General features: G+C 52.2%; 2 protein-coding genes across 2 annotated transcripts in view; both read left to right on the top strand.

Annotated features, from left to right (window-relative positions):
• Window positions 1–705: 705 nt before the first annotated feature.
• On the top strand, window positions 706–10,011 carry adnpb (activity-dependent neuroprotector homeobox b). The gene is made up of 4 exons (XM_047013772.1): window positions 706–1,135; window positions 4,840–4,956; window positions 5,529–5,621; window positions 6,072–10,011. The coding sequence occupies exons 2-4, from the start codon at window positions 4,849–4,851 to the stop codon at window positions 8,931–8,933; spliced, it is 3,063 nt and encodes a 1,020-aa protein (XP_046869728.1). The 5' UTR covers window positions 706–1,135; window positions 4,840–4,848; the 3' UTR covers window positions 8,934–10,011.
• Window positions 10,012–17,732: 7,721 nt separating this feature from the next.
• The window catches only part of pard6b (par-6 partitioning defective 6 homolog beta (C. elegans)), a 16,445-nt gene continuing 10,925 nt past the window's right edge, over window positions 17,733–23,252 (top strand). Inside the window, exons 1-2 of the mRNA XM_047013790.1 lie at window positions 17,733–18,122; window positions 19,796–20,018. Coding sequence (XP_046869746.1) covers window positions 18,060–18,122; window positions 19,796–20,018 — 286 coding nt within the window. The 5' untranslated portion in view covers window positions 17,733–18,059. The remainder of the gene's footprint in view (window positions 18,123–19,795; window positions 20,019–23,252) is intronic.

Genomic DNA, 23,252 nt, shown 5'->3' with positions numbered 1-23,252 from the left:
GTTCTCTCTGAGGTCAATTCCCTTGGGGGGGAAAGGTGAAGAAACAAACAGAGATAGAGACCTGTACATCAGAGAAACATACAGCCACGCACAATCACTCATCCATTCAGTTGTAGTTTGGATCAAATCCCTCCTCCCCCTTCCCACACACACACAGACACACGTGCACTCCTGTCAGCCCAGTACCAGTGACTCAGTAACGAGGGGACAAGCTTTACAGGCTCATGGCTGCCCCAGTCTGCTTCTCAGGGAAGTAGTCCCGGTGAGTTTGGTACAATGGAACACGAGCACAACACAGCGCCACCTTCCGTCGTCCTCTCCACCAGAGAGCACTCCGAGTGCAGAGGCAGCTGGGGGGAGTAGTGAGGCTCTGTATACATCCACCCTCTGCAGGGGAGGGCGCCAGATGTAGTCACGCAACGCATGCGCTCTCAGCCAACCCCAGGTCCACCGGAGGGCGCCTGCTGTTGGTTGAATCTTGTCATTACGCCTTCGCGTTGTTTACCCCGAGGTCTCGGAACTGAGAAACGACTAGTCCTCGGGCTTCCACTACCCGACGACTAACAGGTAAAGATGGCTGGTGAATCTTTCTTTAATTAACTTAATTGATTACTACACTAATTAAGCCTGGAATCAATGGTTCTCACAATGAGGTTCTTATGCTAATCAAATACATATGTCACTTCCGCCCTTTCAATTGCGCCATTTTGGATAGGGCAGTTTCTAGGCTAGGGGTGTATTGTCTAGGATCAGTGAATAGAGATGGAAATGTGTTAGCCTTCAGTAAACAGTCATAGCGAGAGTTGTCGCGTTTTTGAATGAGGGGACCCTAGTAGTATTTTTGCTCACGGGACCCAGTTCCACCATTAGCGTACCGAGTCTCGGGGTTTATCAAGCTAAATGAGGTTCAGCGGAGTTTCCTCCGCAGAAGCCGAGCAGAGGCACACGGATACCCCGTGTCGGCGAGAGAGAAGATTCGCAATCCTAGTCCGGTGTGTCCGCTCGGAAAGTACACTCCACGGCGGATAGTCCCGGTCCGGGCATTTGGAGGGATAGGCGAGAGGGGAGTGTCTCTCTGTCTATTGATCTGAACAGATATCATTTACTCCAACGCAAGGCTCGGTTCCAAAATCAGGTAAAACTCATCATACCAAGCTTTTAGAAACTAGCTAGATTGCTAACGCGCTAGCCAGCTCGGCTTCGAAACGTTGTGTAGGCTACTCTAGCTAGCCAACTCGGAGGAAAAGCAGCTACAACTCTCCAGCTAACCCTGTTATGTCGCTACCTTTCCCGGGCAGGCTCGCCAACAGTTATTGATATCTAATCACCACGAATATAATTGCTTGTTGGAGATGATCCCAAAGAATCTTTCGACCAGCTACCCAGCTATCTAAGTTGTCATTTGAGTATCGTGTCATTTATAGTTCGCAAAACTTGGTTCAGTCATGATAGTGCTGACCGGAATCGACACCGCTAGTCTGGGCTCGTGCAGGGCTACTTGCTAGCTGGTTAACTAGCATGCTAGGCGGCTGGAGCGGTGTTTCGCGTGCCTCTCTTCTTTGTGATTCCCGAGCAGCTGCTAGCTAGCTAGATCTAACAGTCTGGCTGCTTACCACTGATCTGGAAACGTTCATAATAGCTGGCTAGATGCTGATCAAAGCCCCGTGGTGTACTATACTGTTTAAAGCCTTTTGACATGTTTTATCAGACTCCTTTTGGGTTGACAGAATGTAGCAGCGTGGCGCGTCCATAGTGGTATTTACTCAACAACAGTATTTATTTGTTTGTTAAACATTGACGAGTGAGACGGCTAGTAGTGGTAAGTGGTGATGCGAAAGCTGTCTGGTTTGCCCCTTAGCTAGAGATACTTTTATTACGTGCCCGATTAAACGTTTCGCAAGTAAAACGTATGAAATTAAGAGGTGGACAAATTATTTTTCTTCTATCAAATATATTCTTGTCACTAACAAATAACTCGGCTAGTGTTTAGGTGACACCGGTCTAATGATGCGCTCTACACATCGCACGTTTGATTCGGTGAGCACGGAAACACGAGTGATGTCAGTTGGTCAATTGGACTTGCCTCCGGTGTTTCACCTCGTAATATAAACATTTTGCCTAAACGGTAGTGTTAGCAGCGGTGGTACGGTGTCATGCTATCGAGTGAGTTTAGACAAGAAAACATACGTACTTGTTAATTGTGTTGTAATTTCAGACAACACGTGTGGTTTAACCTCAATGGTTTCTTGTGGTATAGTGGTGGGGGCAATACATGTAGAGGGCTTGATTGAACATACGTTCTTATTTATTTATGTATTATTTGTGGACCAGTCCATGTACTTTACCTGTATGTAAGAGGTTAGGAGTTATAGCTCACCAGAGGTAGTGTCATCATTATAATATTCATAGTGATCTTTGTTAATGACCATGGCATAATCACAATGAATGAACTCAGAAGCATTGTAGAGATACTTAAAGAATGTATGTTTGTGGAGGTGTAGGAACAGGCCTAGATCTCTCTCCCCTTCTCAGCCATAGAGAGACTGCCTGCTCTGCCAGACAACTACCCTCTTACTCCCTCCCTCCCTTTCCTCTCACTCCCTTCCCTCCCTTTCCTCTCACTCCCTTCCCTCCCCCTCTCCTCTTCCTCCCTTCCCTCCCCCTATCCACTTCCCTCCCTCTCCTCACTGCTCTATTCCCTCCCTTTTTCTCCCTTCCCTCCCTCCCTTTCTCTCCCTCCCCTCCCCCTTCCCTCCCCTCCCCCTTCCCTTCCTCCCTTCACTGTCTCCTCCCTCTCCCCTCCCTGTTCTCTCCCCTTCCCTCCCTCTCCTCTCACAGCTCTCTCCCCTCCCCCTTCCCTCCCTCTCCCCTCCCTGTTCTCTCCCCTCCCCCTTCCCTCCCTCTCCTCTCACAGCTCTCTCCCCTCCCCCTTCCCTCCCTCTCCTCTCACAGCTCTCTCCCCTCCCCCTCCCTGCTCTCTCCCCTCCCCCTTCCCTCCCACCCTCCCTCCCTCTTCTCGCACTGCTGTCTTCTCTCCCTCTCCACTCACCGCTCTCTTCTCCCTCTCTCCACCCTCTGCTCAGCTCCCCTCCCTCCCCCTCAAGCTTACACTCCCTCCCCTCCCTCCCTCCTCTCCCCCTCACTGCAGACATATTGCTCCGTAGAATCGTTGCTGACTCAATAGGAGGCGCCATTCCATGGTTGCGGGAGAGGCTTGAGGGGGAGGAGGGGGGGGGGGGGGGGTAGTTTGAGCAGGGGAGGGCTTATATAACACAGGCAGATGAGCTCTCTAGCGCCATCTACAGATGATGGGAGAACTGAGAGCAGGGAGCGTGTGCGGTGCCAGACAGGCAGACAAGAAGCTGTCCGCTACATCATTTAGTTTGTGTACCAACAGCTTTGGTGTAGAAGCTCAAGAACCGTGACAAGCTTCTGGAACAGTGCTGAGCCCTCTCACTTGTTTTAGGGTGTGTGTGGGGTAGGAGGTGTGTGTGTGTGTGTGTATGTGTGTGGGGGGGGGGGGGGGTTCCAGCTGCTTGTCACCCCGTCATGAGCTCATCTGGTTAAACACAGACCCTTGACCTAGATAGATGACCTCTGACCCTCATAGAGAATTACAGGGGATTTATTTTCTTTTTTTCTGTTTGTTTTTTAACGTGTAATGACTAGGCGATGTCTCCTGTTCCAGGCACAGCTGATGTGTGTGTTACATCTCAGTTGTCTGTAGACAACACACAACAGGTGACCTGAATCTGAAAGGTGATTGTCAGGTGTTTGTGATGTCAGGGTGTTTGTCTAAACCAGTGATCCTCTTGTGGCCTTGAGGTCTGTTGTCGGTTCTAGAACGGTGCTGTGTGTGTTCTAGAACTTTGCTGCGACAGGTTCTAAAGTTATCCTGTATTGTGGTCCTTTGACGAGATAGCTTGGTTACCCTTAGTTACCCACTTGGCTGGTGCTGTACCTGTACAGGGATGTTCGACTGCTCCCGGTGTAGCAGGTCACCTACAGCTTTACTGGGGGCTCACAGCTTGGTGTTGCCAAACACAAAACCTTCATCTGGGGGGGGGGGGGGGGGGGGGGGGGGGGGGGGGGGCAGGAGGGGGGGGGGTGTATGGTGTGTATTATTTCCAAGCGTTCTTTGTTGTGATTCCTCCCTTGATAACTTTGCTGTCTCTCTGCACCTACTGCTAACACACTTGTCTAAGTGGCCTCACTCTACCTCTGTAGAACAGTGAACAAGTCATCCCCAGGGTCACCTACACACCTGCACCCTACACACACCTGCACCCTACACACCTGCACCCTACACACACCTGCACCCTACACACCTGCACCCTACACACCTGCACCCTACACACACCTGCACCCTACACACACCTGCACCCTACACACCTGCACCCTACACACACCTGCACCCTACACACACCTGCACCCTACACACCTGCACCCTACACACACCTGCACCCTACACACACCTGCACCCTACACACACCTGCACCCTACACACCTGCACCCTACACACCTGCACCCTACACACACCTGCACCCTACACACACCTGCACCCTACACACACCTGCATCCTACACACCTGCACCCTACACACCTTCCCTACCCAGCCTGCAGGCGACTCAGCTGTCACTCACACATGCATGTCTGGCCTACAGGCCTGTACCTGTCTCACTGTACCTGTCTCACCTTGTTCTTACACCTGTACCTTTCTCACCTGTCACTCGCCTGTGTTTGTCCTCCAGGTGGACAGTATGTTCCCTGTCACTCACCTGTGTTTGTCCTCCAGGTGGACAGTATGTTCCCTGTCACTCACCTGTGTTTGTCCTCCAGGTGGACAGTATGTTCCAGCTCCCCGTCAACAACCTGGGCAGCCTCCGTAAGGCCCGCAGGAACGTGAAGAGAGTTCTTGGAGACATCGGGCTGGAGTACTGCAGAGACCACATCGAGGTGAGGGGGGGGGGGGGGGGGGGGCTGGAGTACTGCAGAGACCACATCGAGTACTTCCTGTCTACAGTGTTCACTCCTAACTGGAACAGGAAGTGGCTTTTAAGTACTTTTGATGAGACTAATGAAAGACGAAGAAGAAACCTTTTTCTACTTTTGTGTCTCAGTAGAGTGCAGCTATCAATCAGTCCATGTTTAGAGCCCGATCAATCAGGTTATCAATCAGCAGATCGATAAGTCTCTTGAAGTGGACTCGTACTGGAGGGCACTCAGTATTTCCTTACGGGATTGTTTTGTTTGTAAAATGTTGTTGAAGAATGTTTCAGATGACTTAACTCTGGTTAAGTAAGGTGTTTAAAAGGACAGGTACCATGTCTGTTAGACGCTGTCTTAAGGATATGCAGAGGGATAAAACAGTTTTCGAACATTAAGCATCGCAAACGACACATCAATGTGTTCAAATGTACTTCAAACATGCTGTTATCTGTTAAATATGGAGGTTTATCATGCCTTTAAATGATAATAATATGTAGTTTATTAGTTATTTACTCATTTGGATCCTTTACTGCCTACAGGACTTTAAAGACTTCGTCCCTAATGAGTTCTACATCAAGCACACAACCTGGGATGACGTGTGCATGTGGGAACCGTCTCTCACCAAACCCCAGGTCAGTCACTAGATGGACCGGAAACTAGTGGGTAGTACACACTGGTACGGGTTAGCCCTAAGCTAGTGGGTAGTACACACTGGTGAGGGTTAGCCCTAAGCTAGTGGGTAGTACACACTGGTGAGGGTTAGCCCTAAGCTAGTGGGTACATTTACATTTAATCATTTAGCAGACGCTCTTATCCAGAGCGACTTACAGTAAGTTCAGGGACAGTCCCCCGAGGCAAGTAGGGTGAAGTGTCTTGCCCAAGGATACAACGTCATGTGCACCGGCCGGGAATCGAACTGGCAACCTTCAGATTACTAGCCGATGCTCTAACCGCTCAGCCACCTGACTCCCCTTAGTAGTACACACTGGTGAGGGTTAGCCCTAAGCATGTAGCGTTAGCATGTACTGTTAGCATGTAGCATTAGCATGTACCGTTAGCTAACCCCCTGTCTCCGTTTCCAGGACTACCGCTCCAAGCCCTTCTGCTGCTCCGGCTGCCCCTTCTCCTCCAAGTTCTTCTCCGCCTACAAGAGCCACTTCCGGAACGTCCACAGCGAGGACTTCGAGAGTCGCATCCTCCTCAACTGCCCTTACTGCACCTACAACGGCAACAAGAAGACCCTGGAGACACACATCAAGCTGTTCCACATGCCCAACAACGCCGTCCGGCCCGGGCCCGGTGCAGGGGGCGTGATGGCGGGGGGGATGATCAAGGATGGCCTGAAGAGGACGGGAGACAGCATCGAGCAGGCCGTGTACTACTGCAAGAAGTGCACATACCGGGATCCGCTCTACAACGTGGTGCGCAAGCACATCTACAGGGAACACTTCTCTCACGTGGCCCAGCCGTACCTGGTGAAGCCCGGGGAGAAAACCGGCACGCCCAATGGCGGTGCAGCAGAGAGCAACGCCAACAGCAACACCATCCACTGCAAGCGCTGCCTGTTCGTGCCCCGAACCTACGAGGCGCTGGTGCAGCACGTGATCGAGGACCACGAGCGGATCGGGTACCAGGTCACCGCCATGATCGGGCACACCAACGTGGTGGTTCCCCGTGCCAAGCCCGTCATCATGGTGTCCCCCAAGACTGCCGGCGACAAAGGCATCATCGGCGTCACGCCCAAAGGCTCCCTGGTGACGGCAGGCGGGGTGCGTCCGCTCACCGCCCAGCAGCTTAGTCGGATCGTCATCCCCAAGTCCGGCCTCGGCTCCGCGGGGCTCCTTGCCGGGCTGAAGCAGGGTGCGCTTGGTTTGAAACCCGGGACGACCCAGTCGTTCTCCATCGGTGGGCAGCAGGTGAGGATCACGCTGCCGGGAAACGCCCAGGTGTCGGTGCCCCAGCAGTCACAGGCGGCGAAGCAGCTGTTGCCGGGCGGGGCGCTGCGGAGCCCCATCGTCGTCGGTGCCTCCACGTCTGCCATCAAGGCCACCCAGCTGACGTCACGCGTCCAAGCTGCCGCTACGACGGTGGCCTCCGTCACCGCCAAGAAGGGCGGATCCTCGGTCCTGGGCACCTCCTACACCCAGAAGTGGAAGATCTGCACCATCTGCAACGAGCTGTTCCCCGAGAACGTCTACAGCTCTCACTTCGAGAAGGAGCACAAGGCGGAGAAGGTGCCAGCTGTGGCAAACTACATCATGAAGATCCACAACTTCACCAGCAAGTGTTTGTACTGTAACCGCTACCTGCCGAGCGACACGCTGCTCAACCACATGCTGATCCACGGCCTCTCCTGCCCGCACTGCCGCGCCACCTTCAACGACGTGGAGAAGATGGTGGCCCACATGCGCCTGGCACACCCTGACCAGACCGTGGGCCCTCGCACCGACTCCCCGCTGACCTTTGACCTCACATTGCAGCAAGGGAACCCCAAGAACGTCCAGCTGATCGTCACCACCTACAACATGAGGGACGCACCTGAGGAATCCGTGGCCTTCCACGCCCAGAACAATGCCTCTTCCTCCACCTCCGCCGTCCCAACCGCCACGCAAGGCAAGAGGGCGATACCCCAGCAGCCGCCAAAACTCACCCCCGACTCCCCCGAAGACTCACCTCCCAAGAGTGCCCCGCAAGCCGCCGTTCCGTACAAGAAGGACGTGGGTAAGACCCTGTGCCCGCTCTGCTTCTCCATCCTGAAGGGGCCCATCTCCGACGCCCTGGCCCACCACCTGCGGGAACGGCACCAGGTCATCCAGACCGTCCACCCGGTGGAGAAGAAGCTGACCTACAAGTGCATCCACTGCCTGGGGGTGTACACCAGCAACATGACAGCCTCAACCATCACGCTGCACCTGGTGCACTGCCGGGGCGTGGGCAAGACCCAGAATGGCCAGGACAGCCGGCCGGCGCCCTCGCCTCGCGTTGCCCAGGCGCAGGGCACCGCACTGAAGCGGGCCGGCTTCGAGCAGGGAGACCCCAACGACCCCAAACGGCGGAAGCTGGTGCCGGGCGACCAGACAGTGCCCTTCGTAGAGGACCCCAACGACCCCGTGGTCCTGGCGCTCGACCCCAAAGGTCACGAGGACGAGTCGTACGAGGCGCGTAAGGCCTTCCTCACACAGTACTTCAATCGGGAGCCGTACCCGACACGGCGTGAGGTGGAGAAGCTGGCGGCCAGCCTGTGGCTGTGGAAGTCAGATATCTCCAGCCATTTCAGTAACCGCAGGAGGAAGTGCATGAAGGACTGCGAGGGCCAGAAGGCCAGCGTGCTGCTGGGCTTCAACATGAGGGAGCTAAGCAGGCTCTCCCACGAGCTCTCCTTCGCCCCGGCCTGTGCTTACGAGGCGCCTGAGGGGGCGGAGACTAAAAGGACCTCCGGATCCTGCATAGGCCGGTCCGAGGGGGCCTTGCTGCGGTTACAGGAGCAGAATGCGGCCAACAATACCGGTGCCGCGGCGGAGGATGGACTGGGAGCCAAAGGCGCTCAGACGGACCAAAACGAGACGGTCGGAAGCTCGTCGGAACAGAAGCCGCCCCGGCTCGTCTCGGAGCCCATCGCCATCGACTCGGACAGCGAGGAAGACGAGGAGGAGGAAGAGGAGGATGAGACGGGGGGAGAGGAGGAGGGGAACCCTGTGGGTGACGACATGCTGCCGGGAGGTGGAGACGTAGAGCCGGAGCCTCAGTTGATCTCCGACCTGGACGGGTCAGAGTCTGAGGACGAGGAGGAGGACGAGGAGGAAGACGAGAGCCACCAGGAGAACGGCTTCGGGCCGGCAGAAACTCCGGCTGAGGGGAAGGAGATCCAGGCCGATGCCGGCTCCAAACTCAGCCCGACCGGGAGTGGAGGAACCAGAGCCCAACTGGGTAAACAGTGGGTCTGACATGCGGACACAGAGACCCATGCCAACAACGCTGCCTCTCTTGAACAGACTTGCTGAGTGTGTTGGGAGTGAGCAAGGTGGACGTCCGACTCTCTCAGCTCCATCAAAGCCATCCGACGACCACTGAACCCGTCGTGTCAAAAGGCCAACAAAGAGCTGCTTTGTAGTGTCAAGCAGCCATGATAGATGTATGATTTTTTGAACAAAGTTTAAATTTTCTCTAAACGAGGGAAGTGGAGGAGAAAACACACTGAAGATACACCAAACAATAGATTTTTTCTGCCTTCTATTTACTTTACTAGAAAGTTGAGATTCAAGTACATCTTGTTCGTTTATAAGCCACTGTGGCTAAAATGTCGAGTCATAACGAGTTACTAGCTTTAGGCAGAAAAGAAAAAGTAGAAAATCCTTAATTTTTCACAGTTGATGCAGGGGGGGAAGGATAGTGTATATTTGTACAGTCTTTTAGACAGTTGTGAGGTGAGCTGGCGGTAGATGTACTAAAAAAACGACAAAAAAGATTTGCTATTCTCTGTTCACTTTAGTTTCATCTGTTCTCCATTGGTTTGCTCGAAGATATGTGTCGCTTTGGTGGCTGGAACTTTGTTGATTTTGCTTATTTTATAACAAGAAACATTGCATTTTTTGCTAAATAATAATATATCTATATATAAAAATGCAAATGAAACGAACATAATCGGTTGCTTTTGTTGTTGTTTTTTCCTGCTGTTGGGTATAATTATACTTTTTTTTATTTTGCTGTAAAAATGATTTAGGTTCTATTGAAAAGAAGATTCCCTCTCCTTCATAACCTCGCAGCTTCCTCTTTGTTAAAGTATCGGGGCATCTGTGGCCCTGCGCTTTGTGTCTTAGAAGTGTTGCTCTGTCTCCAAATCCTTCTACTTAACATTATTTTGCCCCACCCTCGCCTAAGACACAGATTGCGCGAGCGTCTGCTATTGATATGACTTGTGTTTAATTTGTGATCTTAAATTTGTGTGTATTTGTTTTTGTTTTATTTTAATTTTTCACTTAAGCATTTATGAACAATAAAGTGCTGTATCGTGCTTCTCACAGCTCCCCTGGTCTTGACGTCCTTCTTCACTTTCATCCTCTTCCTGTTTACCTGGTGTCCGCCACACCCTCCTTCTGTTTACCTGGTGTCAGCCACATCCTCTTCCTGTTTACCTGGTGAGGACCACACCCTCTTCCTGTTTACCTGGTGAGGACCACACCCTCTCCCTGTTTACCTGGTGTCAGCCACACCCTCTCCCTGTTTACCTGGTGAGGACCACACCCTCTCCCTGTTTACCTGGTGTCAGCCACACCCTCTCCCTGTTTACCTGGTGAAGACCACACCCTCTTCCTGTTTACCTGGTGTCAGCCACAGCCTCTCCCTGTTTACCTGGTGAAGACCACACCCTCTTCCTGTTTACCTGGTGTCAGCCACACCCTCTCCCTGTTTACCTGGTGAGGACCACACCCTCTTCCTGTTTACCTGGTGAGGACCACACCCTCTCCCTGTTTACCTGGTGTCAGCCACACCCTCTCCCTGTTTACCTGGTAAGGACCACATCCTCTTCCTGTTTACTTGAAGACCACACCCTCTCCCTGTTTACCTGGTGTCAGCCACACCCTCTTCCTGTTTACCTGGTGAGGACCACACCCTCTTCCTGTTTACCTGGTGATGACCACACCCTCTTCCTGTTTACCTGGTGTCAGCCACACCTTCCTGTTTACCTGGTGAGGACCACACCCTCTCCCTGTTTACCTGGTGAGGACCACACCCTCTCCCTGTTTACCTGGTGAGGACCACACCCTCTCCCTGTTTACCTGGTGTCAGCCACACCCTCTTCCTGTTTACCTGGTGTCAGCCACACCCTCTCCCTGTTTTCCAGACTGATGGTTATTTAATAAATCCATCCTGTGGTACGTGAGAAGATACAAAAACTGGAGAATGTTCCTGTAAACAGGAGAACAGCAGAAGGTTCTGTAGCTAGGAGAACTAGATGGGTTATTGTAGACAGCGGAACCAGACTGGTAATTGGAGACAGGAGAACCAGAGAAGGTTCTAGAGGTAGAACTGGAGACAGGAGAACCACAGAAGGTTCTAGAGGTAGAACTGGAGACAGGAGAACCAGAGAAGGTTCTAGAGGTAGAACTGGAGACAGGAGAACCACAGAAGGTTCTAGAGGTAGAACTGGAGACAGGAGAACCACAGAAGGTTCTAGAGGTAGAACTGGAGACAGGAGAACCACAGAAGGTTCTAGAGGTAGAACTGGAGACAGGAGAACCACAGAAGGTTCTAGAGGTAGAACTGGAGACAGGAGAACTAGAGAAGGTTCTAGAGGTAGAACTGGAAACAGGAGAACCAGAGAAGGTTCTAGAGGTAGAACTGGAGACAGGAGAACCACTGAAGGTTCTAGAGGTAGAACTGGAGACAGGAGAACCACTGAAGGTTCTAGAGGTAGAACTGGAGACTATATCCGTAGGAGGCTGGACCACACAGACAAGCTCCTCTAAAGGAGGTGGGGCTAGAGAGAGAGGAGGGAGGGAGGGAGGGAGGGAGAGGAGAGAGAGAGAGAGAGGGAGGTCACTGTGTAGGTGACATCTTCAAGAAGAAAGGGCCAACAAGATGCAGTAGACCTGCACCAGACCTCCAGATCCTGGTGCTTGATGCCATCTTGGAATGTGGTTAGTTGTGATCTCATGGATTCTCGTCCAATGTTTACGAGGTGTACCACACATCCCCAGAGGAATCAGGGCCAAAACCGGACCAGAACATGAGATAGTATCTCCGTTGTCTCGTTTTATGCACATGCATATGTAATTGAATGGAGACTGTAATCAGGGTTATATTTTTGAGTTATGTTCCATGGCTGACAATCCTCTTGGCTTACATTTAGATCTAAAATGGAGGGAAAATGCCCCTGTGTGTGTGTGTGTAAGAAGGAGGGAGAGAGGGAGGCAGGGAGGGAGGCAGGGAGGGGGAGGGAGGGTGGGGGGGGGGGGGGGAGAGAGGCAGGCAGGGAAGGCACCCTCCCTCTGGCTGGCTGCGTAGTGTTGCTATGCTGGTACAAGGAACAGCAGAGAGAGGGAGGGAGGGGCAGGGGGGAGACGGGGGAGGCTGGTAAGAGGCCTAGCAAAGTGAGGGGGAGGCCCTGTCTGCAGTGCTGAAGCAGACAGATCAGGCGGGAGGGAGGGAGGGAGGGGGGGGGGGTGGGAGACAGGGAGAGGAAAGGGGAGGGGGCAGAACGAGAGACGGAGAAGAAGGGGGAGGGAGAGAGGAGGTGGAAGGGGCGGGGGAGCGAGAGACAGAGGAAGGGGGAGGGGGAGAGGAAGGGGGGTGGAATTAAGAGAGGCGGGTAGAGAGACAGACAGATGGGGGTGGGGGGAGGGGAGAAAGAGAAGAGGGGGTGAAATGGGGGAGGGAAAGAGAGACAGATGGGGGCAGGTTGGAGTAAAGAGAGCAAGGGAGACGGAGGGAGGGAGGGAGGGAGAGGGGAGTGCGAGAGAGGGAGAGAATAAGCCAGGAAAAGAGGGGGAGGGAAGAGAGAGAGAGGGAGAGAATAAGCCAGGAAGGGAGGGAGGGGGGGAGGGGAGTGAGAGAGAGAAAGAATAAACCAGGAAGGGTGGGAGAGGGGGAGGGCAGTGAGAGAGACTGAGGAGAGAGGGAGAATGGGAGGGTAGAGAGAGAGGGAGACAGAGTAGTGAGGGAGAGAACGAGCCAGGAATGGAGTGAGAGGGGGAGGGTAGAGAGAGACAGGGAGACGGAGGGAGAGAATGAGACAGCCAGGAAGGGGGTGAGAGGGGGAAGGGAGAGGAGGGAGGGAAGTGTGAGAGAGGAGTGAGAGGAGGTAGCGGTGGGGGAGGGGTGAAGAGAGAGATAGAAAAAAGAGGAAGGATAAGGTAGTGAGGGAGGGAGTGTGAAGAGGTGGAGGAGGGGGGAGAGAGGCAGGCAGACAGGGAGGGGGGAGAGAGGCAGGCAGACAGGGAGAGGGGGGAGAAAGGCAGGCAGACAGGGAGGGGGGAGAGAGGCAGGCAGACAGGGAGGGGGGAGAGAGGCAGGCAGACAGGGAGAGGGGGGAGAGAGGCAGGCAGACAGGGAGAGGGGGGAGAGAGGCAGGCAGACAGGGAGAGGGGGGAGAGAGGCAGGCAGACAGGGAGAGGGGGGAGAGAGGCAGGCAGACAGGGAGAGGGGGGAGAGAGGCAGGCAAACAGGGAGAGGGGGAAGGGGGGAGAGAGGCAGGCAAACAGGGGGAGGGGGGAGAGAGGCAGGCAGACAGGGAGAGGGGGAGAGAGGCAGGCAGACAGGGAGAGGGGGGAGAGAGGCAGGCAGACAGGGAGAGGGGGGAGAGAGGCAGGCAGACAGGGAGAGGGGGGAGAGAGGCAGGCAGACAGGGAGGTGGGAGAAAGGAAGGCAGAAAAGGGAGGAAGCAACTGGAATAAAGCAGAAGGGGAAGGGAGGGAGGGAGGGTGTGGAGCCAGCGAGTGACGTGTAATGGCGGATGTGAAGCCACAGCTGGCGCCCCCTACAGGAAGGGAGAGGGACTCTGTGTGATGTCATACACAATGAACCACTGAGAATTATGATGGCTCATCTGTGATATGGTGTTGGGAGGTTATGACTGTTGAGGTGGTGATTGGGTCTTCAAACCAGGAAGTATAAATACCTTCTGTGTGAGTGTAGAGTCATCACAGCCCTGTTCTGGCAGCATCACTGTTCCTTCTGCATCTGTCTGGACATGGTCTTATGTCTGGCTGGATGCCTGTCTACATGTCTGCCTGTCTACATGTCTGCCTGTCTACATGTCTGCCTGTCTGGAAGTCTTGCTGTGTGCCTGCCTGTCTTTCTGTTCACCAGCAGAGTAAAATATCATAATCATTTTGTGACGACATCACCACATCACCTGAATGGTCTAGAACTCTCCACAACGTAAAACCTACACCGGTTTGGAGAGAGAGAGAGACACACACAGAAAGAAGAAGAAAGAGAGAAGGGATGGAGAGAGAGAGGGATGATGGAGGGAGGGAGACAGAGAGGAGGAAGTGAGACAGATAGAGAGGAGGGAGGGAGGGGCTAGGTGCTGGGACAATGATAACTCCAGCAGCAGACAGGGGGAGAAAGAGCAACAGAGAAGGAGGGGGGGAAGAGTGTGGGGGAAGGGGGAGGTTGGATGGAGCTGAGAGACAATGGCAACACCAGTGGAAGAGAAAAGGAGGGAGGGAGGGGCCGGGAGGAGATGGGGGAGGCTGGTAGGAGTCCTAAACTGCAGTGTTGAGAGATGGGGGGGGAGAGGTGGGGTAGAGGGAGGGGGTGGGGTGGGAGGTGGTGTGGATAAAGGGAGGGAGAGGAGTGATGTGGGGGGCCAGGAGGGGGAGGGGAGTGATGCAGGGCAGAAAAGAGGAAGTGTGGATAAAGGGAGGGATGGAGGGAGGAGAGTGATGTGGGGGGGCAGGAGGGGGAGGGGAGGGGATTGATGCGGGGAAGAGTAGAGAAGAAGAAAGATGGGTAGGATGAGAGAGGCAGCGAGGAAAAGGAGAGAGGGAGGGAGGGGGACACTGGAGGCAGAGTACTGAGAGGGAGAGATGGAGGGAGGGAAGGAAGGAAGAAGAGAAAGGATATGAGGAGAGACAGGAAGACAGATGTGGGAAGAAAGAGATTCATATCCTCCAGGGGTAGATAAAACCAGTTTTAAATCATTTAAATATTTTGCATAAGCTTTTGGGGAAAATCTAACATTATTTAAGGAAAATGATTGTCTCAACATAGCTTTCTCATTTGTTATAGTTATGCATCTGCAACTTAGAAACAGCTGTATTCTTAAGGTTGTTAGAAAGCCCATGATGTCCTGTCAGTTGGACAAAAGAAATGAATAGAAATGTAGCTCCAAACTGTGTCTACAGGAGACATGGATGAGCTCCTGGGTACAGGGACAGGGACTCTGGTGAGGAGCAGAGGGAGAGAGAGAGAAGGGGAGGGAGAGAGAGAGAGGGGGAGGGAGAGAGGAGGCCAAGAGGGTAGAGAGACAGAGAGGAAGAGAAGAGGGGAAGGAGAGGATGAACTAGTGCTGAGGAGGCAGAAATTAGATGAAGGAGAAAGAGAATAGAGGAGAAGGGGAGGAAATGCCATGAGGACGAGGAAGAAGAGGAGGAGCGAGGGAGAAGGGAGGGGTGAGAGAGGAAGAGAAGAGAGGAAGAGAAGAGAAAGAAATGCGGGGAGGGGAAGAGAGAGGGAGACAAGCCTCTGGAGAGAGGAAGAAAGAGGGTGGCAGAGGTCGACAAAGGGGGAAAGACTGAGGGGAGGTGGTGAGTCGGCAGTTATGGATGAAAGCAGTGGAGCAGCCTCTAGCGCCCCCTGGAGTTAGAAAGAGGCTTTGTAATCTGTGTCGCCTGTAGTGGCAAACACTGTGAACCACAAGCAAGGCAGCATGGCTGTTCATGGTTGGGGTCCAGTTATGGTGGTATGGGTACTGTCATGTTGGAATCAAAATGTTGGAAAAAGGAAACAATTTCAACTTGGGGGGTCTTAGGGTGTCTCATGTTGTGAGCAACTTGAAATGCAGCGCTTCTGCAAATGTTGTTGTGTTTTGGGTAATGCTGTTGTGTTCTCAGCTAATGCTGTTGTGTTCTCGGCTAATGTTGCTGTGTTCTCAGCTAATGTTGCTGTGTTCTCGGCTAATGCTGCGGTGTTCTCGGCTAATGCTGCTGTGTTCTCGGCTAATGCTGCTGTGTTCTCGGCTAATGCTGCTGTGTTCTCGGCTAATGCTGCGGTGTTCTCGGCTAATGTTGGTGGTGTGAACCAATGCTGTTGTGTTGTCACTTAATGTTGTGGTGTTGTAAGTAGTTGAATGTTTTTTTAAATGCAGCGTTTTTATAAATGTTTCGTTTTTGTTAATGTCGTTGTGTTTTCAACTTTTGTTTTCTTTGCTAATGTTGTTGTGGTGTGCACCCGTGGGCCGCTGTACTGTTCTCCTCTCCCCTCTCTCTGAGTTTTAAAATGTTGCCAAAATATATATTTTAATATTATTTCAATATATATATTATTCAGTAAGTATAAGAATATCATAAAACTTGTTTGTGTCATGTTGTGAATTTGTAAGGTTGAAAAAATGAGGACTTTTCAACTTTGGAACAGCAGCCAACAGTGGTACGCTAAGGTAATACGGATGGGCGGCCAAACCAAGGAAAACTAAAGTATGAAAAAGGAATAAATATCAAAATATTTATGTATACTGTTGTTAGATAGTTATTAAAGTTGACATTTTGCCTTTTGTTCATCACAACCGAAACGCCAATAGGCACTACAGTGCTACAAAACTACAGTACTACAGCACTACAGTACTACAGTCCTACAGTACTACACTGCTACAGCACTACAGTACCACACTACTACACTGCTACAGCACTACAGTACTACATTACTACACTGCTACAGTACTACAGTACTACAGTGCTACAGCGCTACACTACTACAGTACTACAGTGCTACAGCACTACAGTACTACACTACTACAGTACTACACTTCTACAGCACTACAGTACTACAGTGCTACAGTACTACACTACTACAGCACTACACTGCTACAGTACTACAGCACTACACTGCTACAGTACTACAGTACTACACTGCTACAGTACTACACTGCTGCAGCACTACACTGCTACAGTACTACAGCACTACAGTACTACAGTGCTACAGCACTACAGTAATACACTACGACAGTAATACACTACTACAGCACTACAGCACTACAGCACTACACTGCTACAGTACTACACTGCTGCAGCACTACAGTACTACAGCACTACAGTACTACACTGCTACAGTACTACAGTGCTACAGCACTACAATAATACACTACTACAGTACTACAGTAATACACTACTACAGCACTACAGTACTACGCTGCTGCAGCACTACACTGCTACAGTAGGCCTACTACACTGCTACAGTACTACAGTACTACACTGCTACAGTACTATGGTTCTACAGTGCTACAGTCCTAGACTACTACAGTGCTACAGTACTATACTGCTAAAGTACTACAGTACTACACTGCTACACTGCTATAAATAAAAAAGTAAAGTCTTACTTACAGTGCTACAGTACTACACAGTGCTACACTGCTACAGAACTACAGTATGCGCTAGGCACTACTTGTTGCATGTCGCTTGGAATAAAAGCGCCTGCTAAATGAATAACATGTAGGCTATTCTACTCTACTCGATTCTGTTACATTGAGTGCAAGAAAGGCGCTTTACACCTACATTGTATTATTATTGTATTCGACTCTACTTTACACCACTCAAACAACTGTTGATCATGAAACCAACAGTTAAGCACCGTGCAGAAATAATAAAGAGTATCAAGTTTATTCTAGCAGCCACGTGCACTGTCAACAGTCTTCTGAGAATGTCAGAAATCTGCCGGAGCACTAAATGGCCACACGGAGGTGCTGTTTTATAAAACACTGCACAGTGTAGGCTACTGTTGGCAACCAGGTTAGATGCATTTAGGTAAGGATGTCAGATAAACACTGAGATGTGGATGTTATAAACAAGGACAATTTATAGGAAATCTTACAACTGGTTTATTTTAGATGTATTTCTGAGTCATTATATTTCTGTCTGGTCATCTCTCGTTCTCCTGCGTGCACACACGAAGCACAATCCACCGATATATGCGTCGGTTTTGTAAAAGTTTCAACAACAGTTACGCCCTAGGTAATTTCACCTGACCTCGAGAATGAAAATGTGTCATTTGCATTCAGACACGAGCGGGAGCGCGCGTGTGGGAACGAGGACGAGGCCGGTCAGGAGCCGTTTCCTGGGTGCGTAAAGGCGTCACCGCGACGGGCAGGTCAGCCCGTTGAAGGGGGAGAGCCGCTACGGGCGATGTGACGAGAACTAGATAAGTTTACCGAAGTCTGGCTGGCTGGCGCTGTCGCATTCATCGGGCAGGACAACGAGAAGCAGAACACCGCCGTGCCTCACGAGGACATCCAGACAACTGGATTAACTGTCGGTATCATTTTGGATATAGGGGAGCGCGAGAAGGACCGGAGGGCAGCCCCGGAGAGGGCAAGTGTGTACTGTGGCGCTGCGGGGTCTTGCTAGCGAAAGATGAACAAAAATCACCGAGTACCGAGCAACCGAAGTCTGAGCGCCGTGGAGGTGAAGAGTAAGGTGGGTTTTTTAAACAACATTTAATTTATTGGCGTTATACCGTGAGATGACGTGACAAACGCAAATGTCACCGTCGACAAGCTGCGGACTGTTGGACTGTTTGCTAAACAAACGGAGCTAAGTGGCTTGTTAGCAAGTTGCGATGTCGTAAATTAGACCGTTTCTCTCCTGCTGGAGAGCTAGCGGGCACCCGGGAGAGTTTACTTTACCAGCTAAACTCGTCAGATGTAACTAGTCAGCTACAGTAACGTTAGCCAGTCAAACAGTGGATGCCAGGACGCCGGTTTGGGAAACAAACACCAATATGTGCCAAATAGCAAAATTAATGTTTTGAATAATTCGTTTGAGAATATAGCAAGGCTAGATAACGTTTGTATGACGGATTCTTTCTGTGTTGTTGGAAGTCGGTTGGCCTAGCTTGCTCGTTCTCTCGCAGACAGGAACAAGTCACCGTTCTTTTGTGGTTGACGGTGCTGTTCACAGGTGACAGGTGTCACAGGGGCGGCAGATTGGTCGGGGGTTAGTTCAGCATTGGATCTCCCTGCTTACTCGCCTGCATTAGCAGTTTTTCAGAGAAACCGAGATGACCGACACAGTGGTGTAAAATTTGAAATGACCGAATCGATCGACACGACACGCCTAAAATGATTAGTTTGACAGAAGCGGAAATTGTAACGACGACCAAGTTAGTTTAGCTGTTCGCTTGAAGATAAGTTAGTTTTCAGCGCGGGGGGAATAACACTAACTAATGAGCCGTTGTGGTTGCAGTATGAGGTTACCACAACACTTATGGTCGCTGTGGCTTCATAAAGTCACAAGAGGCTTCACACAGGGAGTTTACATGCCAGCAGGTCTGCTCTCAAACCTGCATGAACAATAAAATGTGTTTGTGAGGCGAGATCTTCTGTTTGGACTACAAAAACACCAGTCTGGTCACCATGACCACAGCTGAATTGATTGTACAACTGTTGGACAATGGCTCTCTCTCTCTCTCTCTCTCTCTCTCTCTCTCTCTCTCTCTCTCTCTCTCTGTCTCTGTCTCTGTCTCTGTCTCTGTCTGTCTCTCTCTCTCTCTCTCTCTCTCTCTCTCTCTCTCTCTCTCTCTCTCTCTCTCTCTCTCTCTCTCTCTCTCTCTCTCTCTCTCTCTCTCTCTCTCTGTCTCTGTCTCTGTCTCTGTCTGTCTCTGTCTCTGTCTCTGTCTCTGTCTCTGTCTCTGTCTCTGTCTCTGTCTCTGTCTCTGTCTCTGTCTCTGTCTCTCTCTCTCTCTCTCTGTCTCTGTCTCTGTCTCTGTCTCTGTCTCTGTCTCTGTCTCTGTCTCTGTTTCTCGCACGCGCGCACACACACACTCAGGTGCATCTTCTGTAAACACACCCAAAGCTCACTTTCATACACGTAACACAAACTGTTGTGCCAAGAGCATTCACACGCACACATTCACAATTGTGACATCATTTGTTTCCGTGACGATTGGAATGTGTCACCTGGTGAATGGCAGTGGTTGTTCCTGTAGGAAATCAGTGTGACTGAAACTGTCTGTCTGCAAATATATTTGTGTTCACGTTTGAGAAAGTGTGTGTGTGTAAGCGAGTGCCTATACAAATATATGAATCAAACAAATTTGTGCGTGCCTTGACCCCTGATCCCTGACCCCGGCCTCGTTTGCATGTTCCCAGTTCGGAGCCGAGTTCCGCCGGTTCTCCCTGGACCGGTCGAAGCCGGGCCGGTTCGATGAGTTCTACGGCCTGCTGCAGCATGTCCATCGTATCCCCAACGCAGAGCTGCTGGTGGGCTACGCAGACGTGCACGGAGACCTGCTGCCCATCAACAACGACGACAACTACCACAAGGCCATCTCCACCGCCTCGCCACTGCTCAGGCTCTTCCTTCAGAGGAAAGGTGAGGACCCGCTCACTAACCCTAACCTAACCTAACGGTGATCTCTAGGAGGTGGACTGGTTCCATACCTCGGCCTAGGCCCTACCAGGGCGTTCACGGTCCTTGGTCTGCAGCATTATGCTGGTACAGGTTCAGTGCTCTGTGTTGACAAAGTTGGGCAGCTAGCTGGCTTCTAGCAGGGCCAGGGGGGGCCAGGGGGATCGGGGGGGGCCAGGGGGATCGGGGGGGACGGGACGGGGGGATCGGTGCTTAGCAGAGGGAAGGTGTACCTCAGTGGTTAAAGAATATGACTTTATGACTATGACTCCCAAATCAAGAGTTTGCAGGATGAAATTCCCCCTGTGCAGAGCATAGCATAAAAGTACTTGCTAAATTAAGGTATTATTGATATTATTATTTTGTATATGTACATGTAAGACTGTAGTTGGGATGTTATTGTAGCCTGGTAGCTGAGATGTGGTTACTTTGCACTGGACCTGATGACTACAGACTGTTCCTTTCCTCTAACTTTCAAAACACAGACGTGTAGTCTTCTGATTCTTGATCCCCTGCTGTACGTTCCACGTGCTGTATCTGTACCTGGCTGTGTGAACTGTGGAGGGAACAGCCTGTAGACCCATCAGGAGGAGGTTGGGTAGTGTGTCATCGAGCACGGAGCATGCAGGATCCACCTCCCAGGTTTGCTCCAGGGTCGAACCTTTCCAGGAATTACAAAAACGGTGTTGCTTATCTTCCCATTCTGTGTGAACTCAGGAAGCTAGATGGATAACTAGTTTACCCTGCACATGCCTCGAGGTGTGTTTTAGGGTCATACTGAAAGTGAAAGATGGAGGATCTTTGAACTGGCCCGAGTCACATGAACAGGCTGACTAAACCCTCACTGTTCCTACAGGAAGGTGCCTGTTTGTATAACACCACCCTGCTCCTCGCACCTGAGGAGCTGCTGTGTGTCCTCTCCTTAGAGGCAGGAGGCAGGCTGTGTGTCCTCTCCTTAGAGGCAGGAGGCAGGTTGTGTGTCCTCTCCTTAGAGGCAGGAGGCAGGTTGTGTGTCCTCTCCTTAGAGGAGAGGAGGCAGGTTGTGTGTCCTCTCCTTAGAGGCAGGAGGCAGGCTGTGTGTCCTCTCCTTAGAGGGGAGGAGGCAGGCTGTGTGTCCTCTCCTTAGAGGGGAGGAGGCAGGCTGTGTGTCCTCTCCTTAGAGGAGAGGAGGCAGGTTGTGTGTCCTCTCCTTAGAGGAGAGGAGGCAGGTTGTGTGTCCTCTCCTTAGAGGCAGGAGGCAGGCTGTGTGTCCTCTCCTTAGAGGAGAGGAGGCAGGTTGTGTATCCTCTCCTTAGAGGCAGGAGGCAGGTTGTGTGTCCTCTCCTTAGAGGGGAGGAGGCAGGCTGTGTGTCCTCTCCTTAGAGGAGAGGAGGCAGGTTGTGTGTCCTCTCCTTAGAGGGGAGGAGGCAGGTTGTGTGTCCTCTCCTTAGAGGCAGGAGGCAGGCTGTGTGTCCTCTCCTTAGAGGAGAGGAGGCAGGTTGTGTGTCCTCTCCTTAGAGGGAAGGAGGCAGGTTGTGTGTCCTCTCCTTAGAGGGAAGGAGGCAGGTTGTGTGTCCTCTCCTTAGAGGCAGGAGGCAGGCTGTGTGTCCTCTCCTTAGAGGAGAGGAGGCAGGTTGTGTGTCCTCTCCTTAGAGGGAAGGAGGCAGGTTGTGTGTCCTCTCCTTAGAGGCAGGAGGCAGGCTGTGTGTCCTCTCCTTAGAGGGGAGGAGGCAGGCTGTGTGTCCTCTCCTTAGAGGGGAGGAGGCAGGCTGTGTGTCCTCTCCTTAGAGGAGAGGAGGCAGGTTGTGTGTCCTCTCCTTAGAGGAGAGGAGGCAGGTTGTGTGTCCTCTCCTTAGAGGCAGGAGGCAGGCTGTGTGTCCTCTCCTTAGAGGAGAGGAGGCAGGTTGTGTATCCTCTCCTTAGAGGCAGGAGGCAGGTTGTGTGTCCTCTCCTTAGAGGGAAGGAGGCAGGTTGTGTGTCCTCTCCTTAGAGGGGAGGAGGCAGGCTGTGTGTCCTCTCCTTAGAGGAGAGGAGGCAGGTTGTGTGTCCTCTCCTTAGAGGGGAGGAGGCAGGTTGTGTGTCCTCTCCTTAGAGGCAGGAGGCAGGCTGTGTGTCCTCTCCTTAGAGGAGAGGAGGCAGGTTGTGTGTCCTCTCCTTAGAGGGAAGGAGGCAGGTTGTGTGTCCTCTCCTTAGAGGGGAGGAGGCAGGCTGTGTGTCCTCTCCTTAGAGGAGAGGAGGCAGGTTGTGTGTCCTCTCCTTAGAGGCAGGAGGCAGGCTGTGTGTCCTCTCCTTAGAGGCAGGAGGCAGGCTGTGTGTCCTCTCCTTAGAGGGAAGGAGGCAGGTTGTGTATCCTCTCCTTAGAGGGAAGGAGGCAGGTTGTGTGTCCTCTCCTTAGAGGGGAGGAGGCAGGCTGTGTGTCCTCTCCTTAGAGGAGAGGAGGCAGGTTGTGTGTCCTCTCCTTAGAGGGGAGGAGGCAGGTTGTGTGTCCTCTCCTTAGAGGCAGGAGGCAGGCTGTGTGTCCTCTCCTTAGAGGAGAGGAGGCAGGTTGTGTGTCCTCTCCTTAGAGGGAAGGAGGCAGGTTGTGTGTCCTCTCCTTAGAGGGGAGGAGGCAGGCTGTGTGTCCTCTCCTTAGAGGAGAGGAGGCAGGTTGTGTGTCCTCTCCTTAGAGGCAGGAGGCAGGCTGTGTGTCCTCTCCTTAGAGGCAGGAGGCAGGCTGTGTGTCCTCTCCTTAGAGGGAAGGAGGCAGGTTGTGTGTCCTCTCCTTAGAGGCAGGAGGCAGGCTGTGTGTCCTCTCCTTAGAGGAGAGGAGGCAGGTTGTGTGTCCTCTCCTTAGAGGAGAGGAGGCAGGCTGTGTGTCCTCTCCTTAGAGGAGAGGAGGCAGGTTGTGTGTCCTCTCCTTAGAGGAGAGGAGGCAGGTTGTGTATCCTCTCCTTAGAGGCAGGAGGCAGGTTGTGTGTCCTCTCCTTAGAGGCAGGAGGCAGGCTGTGTGTCCTCTCCTTAGAGGCAGGAGGCAGGCTGTGTGTCCTCTCCTTAGAGGAGAGGAGGCAGGTTGTGTGTCCTCTCCTTAGAGGCAGGAGGCAGGCTGTGTGTCCTCTCCTTAGAGGAGAGGAGGCAGGCTGTGTGTCCTCTCCTTAGAGGCAGGAAGCAGGTTGTGTATCCTCTCCTTAGAGGGGAGGAGCCAGGTTGTGTGTCCTCTCCTTAGAGGGGAGGAGGCAGGTT

The sequence above is a fragment of the Hypomesus transpacificus genome, unplaced genomic scaffold (genome assembly GCF_021917145.1).
Source record: "Hypomesus transpacificus isolate Combined female unplaced genomic scaffold, fHypTra1 scaffold_203, whole genome shotgun sequence".
NCBI classification, from domain to species: Eukaryota; Metazoa; Chordata; class Actinopteri; order Osmeriformes; family Osmeridae; genus Hypomesus; species Hypomesus transpacificus.
Note: the sequence above shows the minus strand (reverse complement) of the source record. Positions and strands in the feature narration are given on the sequence as shown.

What these genes read in the sequence shown, in the direction of transcription:
- adnpb (XM_047013772.1), top strand. Translation starts at nt 4,849, where the DNA reads ATGTTCCAGCTCCCCGTCAACAACCTGGGCAGCCTCCGTAAGGCCCGC. An exon ending in ACTGCAGAGACCACATCGAG is followed by an intron (nt 4,957 to 5,528) that starts GTGAGGGGGGGG and finishes TACTGCCTACAG; the next exon opens with GACTTTAAAGACTTCGTCCC. An exon ending in CGTCTCTCACCAAACCCCAG is followed by an intron (nt 5,622 to 6,071) that starts GTCAGTCACTAG and finishes CTCCGTTTCCAG; the next exon opens with GACTACCGCTCCAAGCCCTT.